The sequence below is a fragment of the Oreochromis aureus genome, linkage group 6 (genome assembly GCF_013358895.1).
Source record: "Oreochromis aureus strain Israel breed Guangdong linkage group 6, ZZ_aureus, whole genome shotgun sequence".
Classification (NCBI taxonomy): Eukaryota; Metazoa; Chordata; class Actinopteri; order Cichliformes; family Cichlidae; genus Oreochromis; species Oreochromis aureus.
In genome coordinates, this window is record NC_052947.1 from 40893506 (window position 1) to 40912527 (window position 19022).

Genomic DNA, 19022 nt, shown 5'->3' on the forward strand with positions numbered 1-19022 from the left:
AGTGGTGTTCATTACTAAACCAGACACTGAAAGACACATAAGTGCTGGGAGTTCCTGGGTCAGGAGCTAGGAGACCTCCTGAGTTCCCCTTTGTTCCTGCTGCTGTTTAGCTTCTCTTTCACCTCCAGGTTTGTTTGAAAAGCACGATTTCCAACAGTAAACAGGAGTTTAAACCCCTGACGATCCCCCAGAGGAGGCTTTAATGCTTAAATGGAAACCCTGTGAGGTAAACTAGGATCGCACGTTTTCACACTGTTATGTCAAAGGCGTTGTCTCCATTTTAAGTTCACTGTGTGATAGAAAAGTCAAGCTTCGTATGAGATGAACTGTTACTTTTATGTATTCATGTTGAGCACCGGTGCCAGAGGAACATTACCTACGATGCAGCTCAAGCTGACTGCCACGAGCTAGCTTGTAGCCTTCGCTCCGTTTTGGTGTTTGCAAACAAAATGCTGGACAGAATTTCACTGGGAAAGTATTTGGGGTTTTCCAATTTATATTTGGAAGACTTTGTGAGATATTTCAGGTGAAACAAAAAGCTGGTCCTGGTAAATCAGGAGTTACTGGATTCAGCATTTGTGAACTGGGAACACTGGTGCCAAATTTTGTGCCAATCAGGCCTTTGTGGGCGTGCACATATGTGGTAAACAACAACAGCCAACACAATTCATCACCAATCCCTCCATGAAGTTCACTACATTTACCCAAAGCCACAGCAGAAACGTCACAAACTTACCGACCCCTGGTTGGTCCATACATCTGCACAAAATGTGCTTTGCCAGACAGCCTCCTCCAAGAACGAGGTCAGAAACTTTCACGATTATCTACGTTTAACTCTTTTTCCTTTGGGGTGTCTTATGAGGCTTGAAAGGCTTCCACTCACAAATGGCCTAAATCACGGCGTAACATCACCCCGTGGCGTTCCCCTCTTCACCCACACCCTGTGGCTGCACAGCAGAGATCATGTCTTGATTACTACTGACGCATGAGAAGTTTGTGGTCACGTCTACGTTATGCTGTTACAGCGCTCGCTGAGCTGACTTGACACAGTTGCAGAAACACACGACACGTTGGGCTGCGACCAAAACCAAAAGAACCCAATCCATTTACACAGATCACAGTCTGACAGCTAGCATGCGTCTCTAAGCAAAGGCTGTCGTCAGACTGTAGTGACGACATCGAACGCACCAAAACCCTGTTAGCCATCTAAAAGCCAGGAGACGTGGCTTCATTAGTGTTGCTGTGCTGCATGGCTGCAACCCAACGTGTGACACATTCTTACAGCCTATACAGGGATGATATGACGGCAAGAGTGAGGTCATACATGACAGCATTTCACTCCTTACTGTGGAAAGTACAACAATAGTGTGGATGTCCTGGGTCTAATGTGAAGGTGCGCGTGCAGTGGAAGTGATAATGTAAAAGCAATGGTGGTTAGCAGTGGAGCTAATGGCAACAAACTGTTTTTTTCTTTCCCCAAACGAGTCCAACAATTAAGTCATCGCTGCTCGGCTGTATTTACAGCCATATGGCTCCGCTCTCTAATGCGGTTGGAGAAGCCTGGGTGAATCAATTCATCACGCCCTTTTTTTATTACCCGGCACGACACCAATCACAATAATATGTGTTATGAATGATGCGGAAAATATGCACACAACATAGAGCTGTATCATAGGGAAAGTAGCAGTAATGGCACTGAGAGGTAGGTGGTAGAAGTGAAAAAGTGTGGTCACGGCAACAGAGAGTGAGCATTGGTTTCAACTTCACAGCTCTGATAGGAAGTAATAGTCACAGCTAGAATTCAAATCATGTCAACTATTAAACTGAGCCTACAGTCACATCGTTTGGACTGATGGAAAAACACGTTGCCACTGCAGGGAAAATCCACTCTTAGTTGTAGAGTTATGACAAAAATAATGCGTTTTCCTCTACTTCAGGCTAAATGGGATTAAGTCATGATAAAGATACAGTCCTCTGGAAATTACTGGGTTACCTTATGTCATATTTTAGCAGTAAAATTAATGATTATTAGACCGCATTATACTCGCAGCTTTTCTTTTATACAGAAAACAGGAAGCACGGTGACAGAATCAATACCCAGTGTAGCACAATGAATTAAAACGATCGTCTCATGTAAACCAGCAGACATGATGCTGTTTAAGTCAGAAACAGCATGAATGGATGGAGGAGCAGCAGAAGCTAATGTGGGTTGCAAAGCGGCTTGCAGGAAATGAGTGCAGGTTAAAGCTCAACCAGCTAACCTTCTATATATCATATTTGATAAATGAGCTTCTGAGACGTCTGCACCAGCGGTCCCCAACCCCCGGGCCACGGACCGGTACGGGGCCGTGTGTCATTTGGTACGGGGCCGCTAGAGTTGAGGCTCGGGAGTGAAATTTATGGTTTTCAGGGTTTTTATCGTTAACTCTGTTTCACTGGGTCTTTTCCTGTGTTGTAGTCGTGTGTCTTATTTTGAAAGAAATATTTATGCGTTACCATAGCAACCAGAGATCACTAAGGTGCAGAGAGGAGGATGTTACTCTCAGTGTTGCTGGCGCATTTCAGGAGGACGCTGCTAATAAAGTTACACAATTACACAGTGAATTCATGTTTATTATTATATTTACAAAATACCAGTTTTTGTCTCGGTCGTATCGTTTTATTTTGTTGTATTTATCCGCGACACCTTAAAGGCCGGTCCGTGAAAATATTGTCTGACATTAAACTGGCCGGCGGCGCAAAAAAAAGTTGGCGTCGGCTGCTCTACACCATCAGCGTGGCCTCATCTCTCCTTATACAAGCCCCGTGATGCCTGAGCTACCCTGACTCTGACAGCTGACGTGCATCATAAAAACACCTTCTTTCAGCATGAACAGAAAATCCTGTCTGCCTGAAATTCCCCCGCAGCAGGTCACGTCTCAGGGTGAACACAGGAGCTGATTCAACCTGAGGGCTGACAGACATGCAGGGGGACGCACAGCAGCTCCAGTGTAGCTCATCCAGCCTGAGCTTGCTCGCAGTCACACTGGCTGTTTGTTGATGCTCTGACTCCTGCAAACACACAGCAGTGCAGTCTGACTTTGGGAGAGGTCGCAGTCGACAGTTTGGACCCAACAGGGTTTGATATGAGGAGGAATCGCTTTCATATGTAATTCTATTAAATAAATCTGATACCATATATGGTCAGTGCTGCAAAACCCTGGGACGATTAAGATTTAAAATGTGAATTTAACTATGACTTTCTTTGTTTTGATGTATTATCATTCTCTTTTAGTGTCACGTTGTGCGTTTTATTTTCTCTTTCGCTGCAGTGTGAAAGGTCCACCTAGCAGAAAGAATAGCTTGGCCCATATGAGACACATTAGGCCTTTCATAGGCTGATTCATTACGACTTTTAAAAAGCTGAAGAAGAATTGGAGCCACCTGTACCGAAGACAGCACGGAGACAAAAGCAGGAGCTTCTCTTCATCCCACCTGGTACCTGCTGGAAAAACAGAATCATAAATCTCCCACGCCGACGGAAGAGACCAAGGTGACCGTTTGCCATCAGCAGTGGCAAGTGTGAGCGCCCCAGCTGACGCATATCGTATCTTACCTCCAGTAACTGAAGCCAATAGAAGCAGGAGTTTGAACAGAGACAGAAAAAGAAGGCGGCTGAACACTAATGCTAATCAATCAAACACCTGCCAGATAAGACGCGAGAGCTGTGCAACATGAACATCTCTGCAGCATATCTCTGTCCGCAGAGACGATGGAAGTCTCGACTGATGCCAGAACCATGAGGACTGCAGGAGCCAAATGTGGGGAATTAAAAGCATGAAGAGTTTCCTCCAGACCGCTAAATAATGAAAACTGGCTCAGTGAAGAAAGCCAGATGCCACGACTCTTTAGCAGCACCGCTGATCAAAGCTGATGTTAGAACGTTTATTCGAGGTTTTAAAGACAAAAACAAAGAAAAATGAAAACTTGCGTGAATATGAACAGGCTGGGAGAGTTCTGGGGTTCTCCAGCCTTACTCACACACGCACATCAATACAAAACATCTCAAAGGGCATAAACACACACGCAGCAGGCCTCGGCCTCCATCGTGTGCACACATGGTATCATAAGGCAAGCTTTTGACAGGGCCCAGTTCGCTAATAAATCCAGCTCAGGAGAAAGTGGGCACAGTAAAAACAGATAAATGAGGACCAGAAACACTGCTGCCCACCCTCAAACACACACACACACACACACACACACACACACACACACACACACACACACACACACACAACACACACACACACACACACACACACACACACACACCTCACATCACAAAGCACTGAACAGACTGCAGACAGAGCACGGGGAAACAACACAGAGAGGCAAATGTGAACATAAGACACCAAATGAGAACGACTGGCACAAAAACACTCGCTGTAACAAACAGTCGGCATCGTGGTGAACCTGAGCGCGTGAGCCACCTGTGGACAGATTAGAGTTTTCACTAAAAATCTGTCTCGTAGGAGGAGATCTGGACCAGAGAGAAACTGTTCTCAGAGTCAATTAAAGCGAAGCAGAAGTTGTCCCAGCATATGTGTGGAATAAACTGTCCACTTCTGTGTGTGGAGGGCCGAAACACTCGAGAAGGGCTAAATGTTCACTTGCAGCAAGACGAGTGGATTTTTGTCCTCGTGCTGGCGTCGCCTGGATCCTCCAACCATCCCACCGTCTGTGACTCCGAAACAATAAAGTACTTTCAGCTACTTTAGAATGGAAATACTTCAAAGTAGGGCTAAAGTGGATTCAGGTGAGGATGCACACTGTGGAACATCATCTCCTGAAAGTCGTTCATGATGCTGCACAGAGCTGCACAAAGAAAGCTTTCAGGATAAGTCCAGTTAAATATTCCAAACCAGAGAGGTCAGCGGTGCAGGATCCACAGTCTAAGTGGTCAGAACACGATTTTCACAGGTTTGGAGACAAAGTCATGGATGTTCATGACAACGCACAACACCAGCCACTGAAAATGATCCCCAGACATCTACTTTGCTACTAAATCTGTTCATTTCCTCCAGCATTAATCCAGTGTTTATTGTAACACGTGCTTTCTGCTTCTCTGTCACTGTGTGAAGTTTGCAGGTGGTGACATTTTAACTTGAATTTAACCTTGGAGAAGAGGATGAAGCCACAGGTGCAACAGTGTTGGCGTGAGCTAAGAGCGCTGTGAGTTCAGAATAAACACGGCTGAGGTCGGCGTGTCGGAGTCTTCGGGATGCTTCAGTCGAACTCTGACCGTCCGACTCGATGACTAAGTATGTCCTGGTTGTGCTCCTGACCTGACGCGCTGCCTTTGGGCTCGGACGCGGCACAGCTTCTTTCATTAAAGACTTTCATGAACAGGGATGATCCTCAGCAGAAATGTGGGTCAGGTTTACCCACGAACACTGAGCGAGTGTGAAGTCCAAAGTTAAACTGCTGAAATGCACGAGCAAGCGCTCAGAGCAGGAAACCCCGGCCTAGCAGATGGTTATTATTCTTTTTATGCATCAGAACTTTTGTTTGCACCTTTAATAAATAGATTCACTTCTCGTTTCTGGGGAGACATGGAGCTGTAGGCCTCTTATTAAATCTACAGCGATTCAAACACAGCCCAGGCGGAGCTGTACGTGCTTGGAGATGAGATAGTCACCTTCCTGAAACATGACACATACATCAAGAAGGTGAATCAGCAGCAGCTGTGAAAATGAAGCAGCACAGAACGAGGCGAATAAAAGGTGTCCAGGTAATGAAGTGCATCCTGCAGAGCCATGTGCACGTACAGCAGAACGCAGTTGCTTTAACAGGCTGAAATCATCATACCTTGTTATTGGTGGCTGGGTTCACCCAGTGTGTGTGTGTGTGTGTGTGTGTGTGTGTGTGTGTGTGTGTGTGTGTGTGTGTGTGTGTGTGTGTGTGTGTGTGTGTGTGTGTGTGTGTGTGTGTATCACCAATGAGCAGAGCAATCCCAGAGCTCTCAGAGTGTTCCCGACAGCTGTAGCGTGTGCTGTTTCTTTACCCAAACACTAAAATAGAACCCGTCCAGCAGCCGCGCTCGCGTTTCTGCGCCCATTTACACGCTCCTGAGAGTCTGTCTGACAAACTACACCCAACTGCTCTGGGGATTTATGAGGCGTTCAGAAACTAATGACTAATATTCAGTTAGATTGTGCTGCGACACTCGCTGCCTGCCACATTTATACACAGACACAGCACAAAGCATAAATATGGAGACAGCAGAGGGGCAGTAATTGGCATTTCTTACAGTGCTGGGCTCTAATTGGAGTTTCTAACTACACCAAACCTTGGCAGGCAATAACTGCCTTTTTTCCCCACAGAGGGAAAGTGGAGGTCACAGTGAACATAGTGGAACAGTAACCGGGAAGAGCCGGCTTATCACTGACTGAAACGGGCCTGGGGGGGGAGCTTTGGATGAACGGGAGATACACGAAGTTCTTAAGAGTGAAAGCGATAAAAAGAAGACAGAGGTGAGGAAGAGAGCCAGAGCGGGAGGAAGAAAGAGAGATTAAAAGAGTGTTATGGGCAAAGACTGACCGAGGGAAGACAAAGGAGGGGAGCAGATGTTTGGCTGGGGCTTCAAAGCTCGAGTATTTCATGCTAATTCCCCTCCAAAAACAGCACCTCACACTTTCCTCTCACGTTCTCATTTTCTGGACCGCCAAACGCTCATCAGCTTCAACAAGGATGTCTTTTATTAATGTGATATGCAGGGGTTACCTACGAGGTGACTGTCATTTTTGTTCGTTCCCTTCAGCTTCTAATTGGGAACAGATCCCCTGGAGAGCGGCGAGGGCTGGAACGCAGTGCTGCTTCTCAGCATTGAACTAACAGCTTATCTTTCTGCAGAGTTAGCAGGAGGAGAGATTCAAAGAATAGGAGAACAACATTTCTCGCTGCCTAAAACCAGCTGCACAATTAGCCGCAGTGTTATCTTTACCGTGAACTGCAGCAGCTTCATAAACGAGATTAGCCTGAAGCAGTGCTTTTCTACCAGAGATATTCATCATCATCATCATCCAAAAATATCCTTTTTATCCAGTCGACACGCTAAATGTTGGTGACTGAATGCTTCCAACTGAAACCCAGACTGTCCCCAGTTAAACCTGTGTACCGACACAAAGCTGGGATTCCACAGACTGAACTCTGTGAAGCTATAAAAGTCATTAAAGAGAGAAGGAGACGACATGTCAAGGCTGTAGACCGAAGTCATATTTGTTTAGCAGATGGCAGTGCCAAGAATCATCAGTGTTATATCTGCTGCTTTATCCAAAAACTCCAGTGAAATGCAGCACGAAACATTTCTGTAACAAGCATCTGATCAGTATCCTTAAAACTTTCTTCAGTTCAAGCGCCAATGGTGAGCTCAAACTACACACAGCATTTAGCATTCAGCACATAAAATACATTTGATTTTGGTTTTAGGGTCATTTGTTTGTGGTTTGTTACTGATTGGGATAATAAAGCATTCTGAAAGTGTAACAGCTCTAATTTGGCTCCTCCATTCGGTCCCTTTATAAACTGCCAAGTTGCTACTCAACATCGAACAGCTCAATAGACTTGACCAAAAACACTGCCTGCTGGAAACATGCAGCTACGTCTATCACTGCTGCTTGGTTGCAAAACTACTGCAGTACATACTGTCTGTAAAACTAGAGCTTCTGAAAGCCCAGCCACACAGGCAGAGAGCCCCTTCATCGACAGCTAGCTAACTGTTTCTAGTTTTTTTTTAATGCATAATTTTAGCTAGCTAATTTAACCGTTTATCCAGCATGTTTAGGCCAAAAATGTCATGTTTGTCCATCCTGCTAGCTAGCAACCCAACTGCTACACACAGGGTTAGGGTATAGCTAGCTATTTTAGCTAGCTATACCCTACCCTGATTAGCTATTTTTAATTATCTATCTTTTGTCTAGCCTGGTAAAGCTACCCTGTTATTATACAACCTGCAGAAGTGTCCCAGCATTCAGTAGGCCAGTGTTTCTTTACTCGCCAGCTTCTTATTTAAATCTGTATAAAAGGTTTGTTTAACCTGAAGCCTTTTCCTTGTTTCACTGAGTTACTTGATTACTCGGCCTACTATTGTCCTTTCCAAGAACAACATTAAGGTTATCATGATAACTTTTAAACGTCAGCTTACACTGGAGTAAAATCCTTCCAGAAACTTCCCCTCCACCCATCTCACTAATGACTTAGCACAGTACATTTAATAGACTGAAACTTTGCTGTGGAAATAACTGGAACCTACTTTCCCAATCTACAGGCTTACATCATACATCCACCTCTCAAACCTTCATGGGGTTAATGTTTCATATTCAAAGCATAGATTTCACATGGCGTGTCACTTTAAAGCACTTCAAAGCTCGTCTCAAAAAGAGTATATAAAAGAGCACCCAATCCTCTTAATGACAAATGTCAAGGTTCTGGTCTTTACTGACGAGCAATGGTGGAAGCATTACATCCCAGTTTGAAGCTCATGTTACCTCCTGGAAGTTTTCATAAAACTCGGGGGTCTTGTGACTGAACCGACTTGTTACAAGTGAAAGGGGATAGCTGGCAGTGGGACCTTCAAAAACCAGTGTTGGCTAAACATCACGATCAATGGAGTGAGGCTAAACCTGCGCTGAGCGTGTGTTAGCATGTGCTAACACTGTCCTCATGCTCATTAAAGATGGCAGATTTGTTCTGAGGGTGCAGAGAGTACCAAAAACCAGCCTGTCAGATACATTTACACACATCTTTGCTGTCGTTATTGAACCATGCTGGGATTTTTTTCACCTCCACCCCCTGAAGGTGGCCAGCTTCAAGTACAGCAGCTCCTCTGAGCTCCCAGTATTCCCAGCCTCTCTGAGCTCCCAGTATTCCCAGCCTCTCTGAGCTCCCAGTATTCCCAGCCTCTCTGAGCTCGACTCTAAGAAGTGACTGAAGCACTTTCACGCCTTTTTACTGCCTGAGGGTGAAGCTAGCTAATGCAGCCAAGCTAGGCTGTAGAGATGATAGCACACCATCTTCTGGATAAACCACCTTGTTTGATGCTGGCTGTCAGTATTAATGCTCGCCCCCAGCCTGCTGTGCAAACTCTGTCCGAAACAGCCTTTTTCTGATCCAGAACATCCTGCGAGTTAGCCTTGGCACAACTTAATTAAAGACTTAATCTACAACTGAAGGCCTAAAGCAATGGACATGTCAAGCTAGGTTAAATACAAAATGTTTAAAAGGCTTTCATAAAGTTTTTATTTCACAGTTTGGCACTTTGGTGATTTTTATGACACACAGTGGTACATTCAATATTTCCAGTGTAACATTATTGGATATATTTATTGTGTCTTTCCTGTACTTTCAGCGGGGTTATTGATGCAGTTCTGAAAGCCAAGTTTCTTTTATAATTGCTCATAAATCTAAACCACAGTTGTGAGTAAACATACAGTATCCTTATACAAGGAGCAAAGCCTTTAGGGGCAGGTGGAGCACTATACTGGCAACTGCAGCAAGATTCAAATAATTAACGAAGCAGAAGAATTTAAATACATTCAGAGACATTTTTCATCCAGCAGTCTGGTGCAAATTAATAAATTATTTCACAGCCGAAAGTTAAGGCTTGCCCCAAGTTAACAGGAGCGTTTAATGTAAATGATCTAACGCTGAGGTTTCACTCAGTGTGTTAGCTCATGGCTCTCTCTTTATGAACCTCACTGAGGACAGGGCTTTGGAAAGGCGTCATGGGCTAGTCTAAGTGCTGCCATTCTTACCAGCTCCCCTGGGCACATGGAAAGGTGTGGCGGCAAAATGTTGCCAAAACTTCTGCCGTTGACTCTCCGTCCAACAGAATTTTAGCAGCTAACAATAATTCAACATAACTAAGATGTGGCTTCAGTATTTCCATGTAGACTTCAGCTTTATGACAGAAACTGCTGTAACTTTCTTAAACGGAGGATTAGTATTATCTGGGAACACAGCAGGAGGTCATACTCTATGAGGTGCTGAGTCAAGACCAGAGAAAGCCAAGCAAATCTGTCTAATCTCTTAAAATCAACTGTGACAAAATGCTCTTGAACCCTGGCAGTAAGCAAGGCCAAGATATTTGGGCAAATGGCTTCTCCGGCTGGTGGGGCTGAGGCGGCACACTAACCCAAAGAATCCTGTTTGCAGTTTAGAGTCAAGGTCCTGCTGGTAGATCCATTAGTCTCAGATGATGAAACAGGGGGAAGAGGGGTGTTTTTCTCCACATATACTCTCTGTCTGCCCACAGAGAGGAAGGCTAGTCGCTGCAATTCAGAATTCACTGTCAAAGATCTCAGAAGGTGACGAATTAATCTGCTGAACACTCTTTATCTTTATTCTGTACAATGTTTATATCATTTCTGAACTTGTTGGGCATTAGACCTTAAAGAAATTAGAAAATGAAAGAAGAATGGGAGGGATTACATGAAGCAACGGTCATGTTTAAGACCCTACGCCAACATGTAGCTAGATTTGGGTATAAAAAAAATGTGCATCCATCACTGAAATCAAGTCCATGATCTAGAACAGAAACCTGGTATTTAGAGGACATTAAGTCAGCCCTGATACCGACAGATCCAAGCATAATTTAACCAGAAACAATTAACCTGTGGAGTCATAAAAAGTCTGCCAAGCAGGCATCGTTTTGTAGAAGTGCCTGGAGTTAGTCTCAGGGGACGACTCTGTTTGTTGGTCTACCATTACAGACCAGACTGAACTGTGGTCTCCTTAAAATGGACCATAATGACTGCCGTGTTCTCATTAGCCTCCTCCTGTGGTTTTAAATGAAACTCATTGACTCTTTGTATCTGCTGGACTGATGGAGTCTGGCACAGATGTCCACAGTGCCAGTGGATCCTCAGGTCCAAGCTCTAACTCCTGTGAAAAATCGCAGCGTCGTGATGAAATATAATCAATTCCATGTTGTTTTTCTAGTTTCATATAAAATGCAGATCTCAGAGAGCAGGGAGGTTTGTATAGATTTGCAGAGCAACCCTTCTACCATGGGAAAGTGGACCATTTATAACCAGTTATGAGTGGACCAGGGACCAGGAAGGTGGACCAAAGTCACTGGATTCAAACCGTTTGGAAGGTGGACCAGGGACCAGGAGAGTGGAACAGGGACCAGGAGAGTGGAACAGGGACCAGGAGAGTGGACCAGGGACCAGGAAGGTGGACCAGGGACCAGGAAGGTGGACCAGGGACCAGGAAGGTGGACTGCTGTCCCCAGGGACCACATTTTTGCAACAGGGTCTTTTTGAGAGAGTGGAACAGGGACCAGGAAGTCCAGGAGACAGGGACCAGTAAAAACTGGAACAGGGGACCAGGAGAGTGAGACCATGACAGTGGACCTGGGAGCTGTGGAACAGGGACCAGGGTGTTTGGACCAGGGACCAGGAAGGTCCCGAGATCCCCAGGGACACATGCTTCAGTGGAACATGATCTCTCAGAGAAGGTGGACCAGGGACCAGGAAGGTGGACCAGGGACCAGGAGAGTGGAACAGGGACCAGGAAGGTGGACCAGGGACCAGGAGAGTGGGTCAGGGACCACTTTTTTGATCAAGTGACTAATTAACAACACCAGCCTTCCCTCTCTGTCCCTTCACATCACTGCCTCCTCTTACTCCAACACATCATATAATTTAACTAGTCACATATGCAGATTTATTTTCTCCAGCTGGAACGTTGCCGCTCCAGACACTGAATGGTTCCCATGTCTAGGAGAGCCCAGAGGGAGAGATCCAGGATGGTGGCCCAGACCGACTCTATCGCTCACTTGGGGATGATTCTGGTTCGCCCCGTCCCCCTGATGCTTCATCTATTTTTACTGGATTAGCAGCTCTTAAATTGTAAGTTACTTGTTCAGTGATACACAAACAGACCTGCGTGCACACCACCTCACACAGATGAGACTGTGACTTAACCAGTTTCCAGTCTGATGAGGGAGCTTGTCGACACTACAGTGAAACAGCTGGGTCTTGACTTGTAAGGCCAATAGCTTCTCACAGAGGCAAAAATAAACGACATCCGGCTCCACGGTTGAACCCGTAATTATGTCAGGTCAAGCCTGCAGACACATGAAAAACCCGACTGAACTCTTCTCTGCTGGAATAAATAAAAGCAAATGCATAACAACATGTGCGGCGAGTGTGCAGAGAGAAAGAAAATGTGCATGTGAATGAAAAAGATCAGGTACACAAAAGGATTTCAACATTTCCTGGAGAGGATCAGAGGATAACACACCACTCCACTGACACGCATTAAAAGACAATAAGCTGTAATTAACAGCCCCACTGTCAGTGTCTTTGCATTGAAGACAGAACATAAGCACATCGGGCCAGGAGGCTGCAGGAAAGCCTTGAAAAGCAGGAAGGGGGCTGTGGGATATTATACGAGCTCTCAGATGTGTTTGCCTTGGCATAGTCTCCAAGTGATGTCACCATCATCATCACCACCGTTGCTCCACTTCCTTGGCTCAGCAGATGACGACGGCGCACACATCCAGCTCTCAGACGAGAGTTCCCGAGAGCTCAGAAGCCGCTCCTGATGCTCCGAGTTCTGCATCCACGCTGCTTTTAAACACGCCTGGTGAGCAGCTGCTGTCAGGCCTCATACGCAGAAACAGGATCACAGGGAAAAACTACTGTGCAACTTGAGCAAACATGAATATTCATGACATGAAATATTCAGCGATGTGTGCGCTTAACACCAAACGGTGCCTGCGATCAAAGTTATATGAGAAGAGTCGAGAGTTTCTAAGAACACTTGACATTAATAACTGGTTTTTATTCCTGTTACAGTTTCAGCTTTGAAGAATTATGAAAACAAAAACAAACTAAATGATTCCTTTTTTCTTTCACTTAGCGACATGCATCAAGTGAGCGAGGAATCAAGGAGCCACTGGTAATAAAAGGGAACGACCATCTCTGAACCGGGGAGGCGGGGGTGGGGAGGGTCTGAGGGTAGTCTGCGGTGCGCTCGTTATGCAAATGAGCTGTTTGTAAGGTTGGGGGAACCTGAAGGAGTCATCTGGATGAGGAGGAAATGTTTCCTCCACATCCAGATGAACAGGATCAACTTTCTGGGATCAAGTAGAGCTTCACCACCACTAAACTCACTCACAGTTCATTAACTCAAAAACTTTTATAAAAAGTCATAAAAGGTTTGATCAGGTGAGATTTTCACGGCACACCACCTACGTATGGAATCACTGCAGGCATTGTACGGTCAGCTGAGCCCGTGTCCCACCACACGCTCACCTTTACTTGCTTTCATGTGTTTACATTATCTTTCAAGTTCAAAGAAATGCCATATTTTCAAAAAATAAGCTGCTTCATAATTTCATAACATCATAAACAAAGCTGCAGCGTGACGCAGCAGTTCTCTCGACTTCCTGAGCCACATCGAGACAGAACCAGCTTCCCATGTGACGCCTTGCTCTGTCTAAACTTCCCATAAAAATAGTCTCATTTCTGCTGACTGTGTTCAAACTGCAAACAAACAAAACGCCAAATAAACAAAAATGTGAAAAATGTTGAGCTTCAGCCTAAACGGACTCAATAAGGCACATAATGACTCGAAGATGTGCGAACTCCGGATATCTGAAAGAGAATGGACTCCTGTGTAATCAGAGTACAGATAAGAGCTGAGCGACGCAGCGACGTGCTGTGTCTGTGCCAGAGTTTCTGCTGTGAGTTGTCCAAGCTGCTGGCTGTCAGTGGCTGTTAGCACGGAAAATCAGATCCAGCTCTGAGGTCGCTAAACAGAATTCCAACGGGGGGAGAGCAAGGTAAAGCGTGGAGCGTCTGCTGATGAAGCAAACACTGTCGAGGTGGTGTAGAATAGAATAGAATAGAATAGCTTTTTATTGTCACTGTTACAAGAACAGTGAAAGGCAGTTTGGCATCTCTCCATGTGTGTGAAGTACACAATAGCGTAAGTATTTACACAATGACAAATTTACATTTACACAAGAAAGATATGTACAAGTTATACATACACCTGCAAACATACACGCACATACATACATATATGTATATATATGTGTGTGCACATATATGATTACTGGACAGTCCTGTCCACATATCCCGACTTCTCCGAGTCAAACAGCACCTCCAGGTGGTGCCAAGCCCAGCCCGGAGAAGCAGGAGGCAGGCGTGTGTATATAAAGGGGTTTGAAAAGGAGGAAACATAATCAAGAGGACAGGAGACAGCATCCAGAGAGGCGCTGAGTGAGCGTGGTTTTGTGTGTTTATGCCACTGTACAAACAGGAAGAATCAAACTAAATGTCAAGCAGTTCAAAGCGTTTTTAGGAAAAACCGCACTTTTCCCTTTGTTTTCGACACAACACCTGTGAGCTACGATGTTTGGCTGTAGATCTGAGTCAGCACTTGATGCTTGGCATGTAAACTGAGAGAAAAAAAAATCCACTCACCGCTTTCGCTCTTCTCGATCACGTCCACCGTCTCGCCGGCCTTCAGGCTGATCTCAGAGTTCTCCTGCCGCTCGTAGTTGGCCACGGCCACGTACTGCTCCAGCACCATGGGCTCCGAGCTGTCAATCCCTGAGGGGAAGAAACATGCCGTCAGCCACCTGCCCGCCGTGGCACCCCGCGAACGCCCACCGCAACCAACCGCACTGCCGCCGCGCGCCCGGTACGTCTCCATCGGCCGAACCCCGCTCCCCGCCGCTGTGCGTCCCTGCCCAATCAGAATGCGACCTCGCGACTTGGCTGCATAGTCCCAAACGTGTGGCCATACAGCTGAGTCGACCCTTGGCCCGCAGCGAAAGACCGAGGAGCATCGGAAGGAGTCAAAACACAAGCGAAGAAGCGGAGGGAGAAGTTTGTAGGGGCTCCATCTCACATCTACAGAGGATCCATGACCCGAGGCAAACTCCCAAATCCAAAAAGGAAAGAGAGAGGAAAAGGGGGGAAAGAAAAAGGAGAAACAGCGGAGCTGCTAACGGTCTGAAGGGAAGGCTGGGGAGCGAATGAGTGGAGGAATGGTGAAGTTTCCCTGTGGAAAATCAACAGTGCGGTTGAGAGGAAAGGCCTCCCCTCCGCTGCCTCTGGGAGCCAGCCGTTGGACGGGGGAGTCTGAGGGGGGGTGAGCACACCAATCATAGCAGTCGGCACTGCTGGCCTTAAATAGAAACATATGAGGAGACTAGAGAGAGAGAAACAGGGAAGGAGGCTGGGTCCATGTTTATGTGAAACAAAAGAAGAAAGAGTTGCAGTTGGGTTAGCCCGCTCTGTTTTCTCCCTCTGCTTCGCTCCAGTGTTTAACCTCTTAGACGCCAGTGCTGACTCTACTCACGTCACACGCTGCCTATCAGAAACACTCATTTGGCCACAGGGAGGTGAGCCCATGCAGATTCAGATGAACTTGACTAGCAATTACTCCACATCCTGTTGTTCACAGAGACACGTTAGTGAGTTTCAGAAACCGAACGTCAATGCAGGAAGTAAAAATAAACAGGTGCTGTGGGGCCAAAACACTATAAAACATACACTTTCCACACTGGTCCAATAACTGAACCCTTTGAGGTCATTACTGGTGAGAACTCCAACCCCGAACTCCAAAACTCTTGATTTTACTAGATTTTAGAGAACAAAAAGAAAAATTCAACCATTTTCTGCCACCTGTGTGATTTGTGGTGAAACAGGTTCAGCAGCTCCTCTGGGAGACGCTGAGATGTTCCCCAGCCAGTCGAGAGACATCATCGGGGTCTGTCCCGGGGTCTCTTCCACACACAGTGATGGACACAGCTTCTACATCTCAAAGGTGACGTCAATGTGGAATAGCCTCAAACTCCCCTTCTTTATAAAGACCACCAGGGGGCGATACCACTGGAGAAAAAGCCTTGGGAGCGATGGGAAAACGGCTTTCTGACTTGACCTCAGTAAAGACTTTTCTGCTGAGCCTATGGTCATGTATTTGGGATCATATTGAATAAAAAACAGAATTAAGGCCACCTTGTGATTTAAATCAACTGTGTTGGATGAAGGGCACATCTAAAACCTGCAGGACAGCGGCCCTCGAGGCCTGGAGGTCCCACCCCTGGTTCATGGTGTCCTCCCAGGACTCCAGGAGGCAGTCAGATGATGTGAGTAGCGGCGCTGCTCACCGCCTGTCCTGAATGGCCGAACTCCTCACCCTATCTCTAGGGGAGAGCCTGGACACCTTAGTGGGTGTTAACTGTTAAGGTTAACTGTCTTTAGTCCTGCAGTACACAGAATACAGCACTGAGGCATGTTGGAAAATGTTAGGCATTTAGTGCTTTGTACGCCTAAAACACAGTTAAGCATCTTGGCACGTGAAGCAGAACTGGCATCGAACACCTTGGAATGCTCACAAATTTACTTCACCACTGGGTGAGGGCGGGTATTCCACTTTAGCATCTCCTCCAGTAGGATTAATGTGTGAGTAAGGCAGCAGCGTATGTGGAGGACGCAATCAAAGCCAGCCTGAAGTAATAAAGCAGCACAGATCCAGCTATTTAAAAGCTTTACGCTGCGGTAAAGGCAACCACGCCTTGCTGAGCAATAAAGACCTGTTTCCTTCTTCTTCGATATTCCAAAACATTCCTTGTCCAAATTAATGCTGTTTGAGAAAGTTTTACAATTACTTTTTGTCCCTAAGCAGCACTTTGACAGTTTTAAAGAAAGAACAACTTTCGATATCTGAGCTTTGGATACGTGAAGCTACACGCTTGTCAGGAGAAATGTTCTTAGCTGGAACATCAGCTGTTGTTCTTCTTTGGTCGCCCTCACTCATCTTTCCTGCACTCCCACAGTTAACCGAGCTCAGCGGCTGCCATCAAAACAAATGTGAAAGATCAGACTTGACACCTTATTTCAGACCAATGCACTTCATGCACCACATGCAGGCCTGAAGTCCACGTTCTGCAGCCAGCTGCTTTATCGCTCCAGCAGCTCTATCCATCCGCAGATGGATGAGAACGCTGCAGAGAGAGAAGCTGAATTTAAGCGGATGGGTTGGGGGAAAGAGGGGGGGGGACATGCAAAGCAGATGTTGAGAGAAAGCTGAAGTGCGAAAAGAAATAAACCGAAAAACTGAAAGGGATGCAGCTGGCATGTCGCGCGAGCACAGCAGCGCATGCATATCTACCTGAGGCCTCTTTCCTCGGGCTGTCTGTAAAGCCGTACATCCACACTGCAGACGAGGAGAAGGAAGGAAAGAAGCAGAGAGAGATTATTCAGTTTGACGGCATGCAGAAGCAAAACTATGTTGCAGCGCGCCGCTCTCACACCCACTGAACACGAAATAAACGTGGCACAGATGAGATCCTTTCACATTTAGGATCCACGAGCAACACACCAGCTCCACTTCTTGCTGCACCCATCCCACGATGCCCTTTTCATCTTTCTCCATTTCTTCCATCACTGTGTGAGGAATGTCTGAGAGGGGCGTGAGCCACTTCTAAAGCCGTTCCCGTCTCCCCACCGAGAACACCAGCAGCCCCAAACCAGGAAATTAAACGCAATGCATCAGAGGAGACACAGCTACTACACTGTGATGATTTAAAGCGTCGTCTCGAACCAGACCAAACTAAACGAAGCACGTCAAAGTCGGAGCAAGGATCAAAGCATGGAGGCGCCTCCACAACACTAGAAATGACGCAGCTTATTTAACCCAACGGGAGAGGCCTGAATGCATCTACAGCACCTCATCTGAAGCTCAACATCTGAAAAGTCTCGTAGTTCTGGAAACAGTGACTGTGCAGCGTGTGGCTGAGACGCAGCCCTAACCCGACCCCAGCGGTTCGCTGGTGACCCGGCCGATGGCGGTCTTCTGTTTCGAGGCCAAATGGGTGAAAATGTTTCATTTGAACACTAAAGAATAAACACGAGGATGAAGTGACGTATGTGGAGTGTTGTAGCATAAATAAGCTGAATACCAAACAGGATAAACGAGTCTGACGAAACATTCTCACAGTGTTTCTATCAAAGCTGTGGAAACGAGCATCAAACGAGCATTTTCACAGGAGCATTTCTGACAGTTTTACACTCTCAAATAAAACGGCAGACAGTGAGTGTGGCGTGCACTACAGGACACCAGCACACATACAAGCAGTAACTACTCCAACCACATCATCTGTTTTCTGCAGCACACAATGCTGACGGCAGCAGACGCCTGAGCAGGTTCTCAGACTTCTTTAAGATGGGAACAGCTTAAAGCTGGAAGCGTTAAATATCTTTGATAAACTGGAATAAAGATGTTTACAGAAGCTAAACAGAAAAAAGTCTGTGTGTACGTTTTCTGAGCGAACAGCAGTTTAGAAATAAATCAAAAGCAGCTCTTTATCAAATAAAGCACCGCAGAGTCAAAGGTGCTGTCCACATTTAAATTCAGCACTGAGGTAAACGGACGCTCTGATTCGTGGCTGTACTGGGCGCCGTCCCTGCCGTGAGGCCGCGGCTCTCCTCCGTGGACTCACGTGAGATAATAAAGACTAAATCCCCGCTCGTCATCCTCCTGAGCTTCGGTGGATTGAAGTTAGTCCCACAGGGAGGCATACGGCTGGTCCCAGGTCAGCCAGGGTCAAATCCTACACACTAACAGTCTACCGTTATTATTCCCCACCCGCCGCTCTCAGAGCCACACTCGCAACATCTGAATGATATTAGCTCTGCTCTCCACCCTAGGTCCTCCACACTAACCCGCTCCCCCTTCAAACAAACACGCACACGGACACGTAATTCTTTTCAGGTTTGGAAGATGACGCCACAAACCAGCCGACCCGGCAGCGTTTCCTCTGCCCCGTCGCTGCTCGGGGTAATTTTCCTGCATTTCTGACCCCAAACGTCTACACTACCCTGCAATTAAGAGCAGACGGTCAGAAATGACATCTCTGAGGTCCTTTTTCTGTGTTTGGACTGAAGGGGCCAATCAGCTGTCTGTCTAGTTTTTCTGTCAACAAGTAGATAAGTTGATGATAGTACAAAAGTTGATTT

The 19022-nt window shown here is 46.2% G+C and overlaps 1 protein-coding gene across 3 annotated transcripts in view; it reads right to left on the minus strand.

Moving 5' to 3' along the window:
- The window catches only part of sh3pxd2aa (SH3 and PX domains 2Aa), a 95838-nt gene that overhangs the window by 20122 nt on the left and 56694 nt on the right, over positions 1-19022 (minus strand). For 2 of the 3 annotated variants that reach the window (XM_039613978.1, XM_039613977.1), the window contains exon 7: positions 14478-14606. In XM_039613978.1, the coding sequence (XP_039469912.1) occupies positions 14478-14606 (129 nt within the window). Of the gene's footprint in view, positions 1-14477; positions 14607-14676; positions 15034-19022 lie in introns of those variants that run through there. The other variant, XM_039613979.1, reaches the window with a different exon arrangement.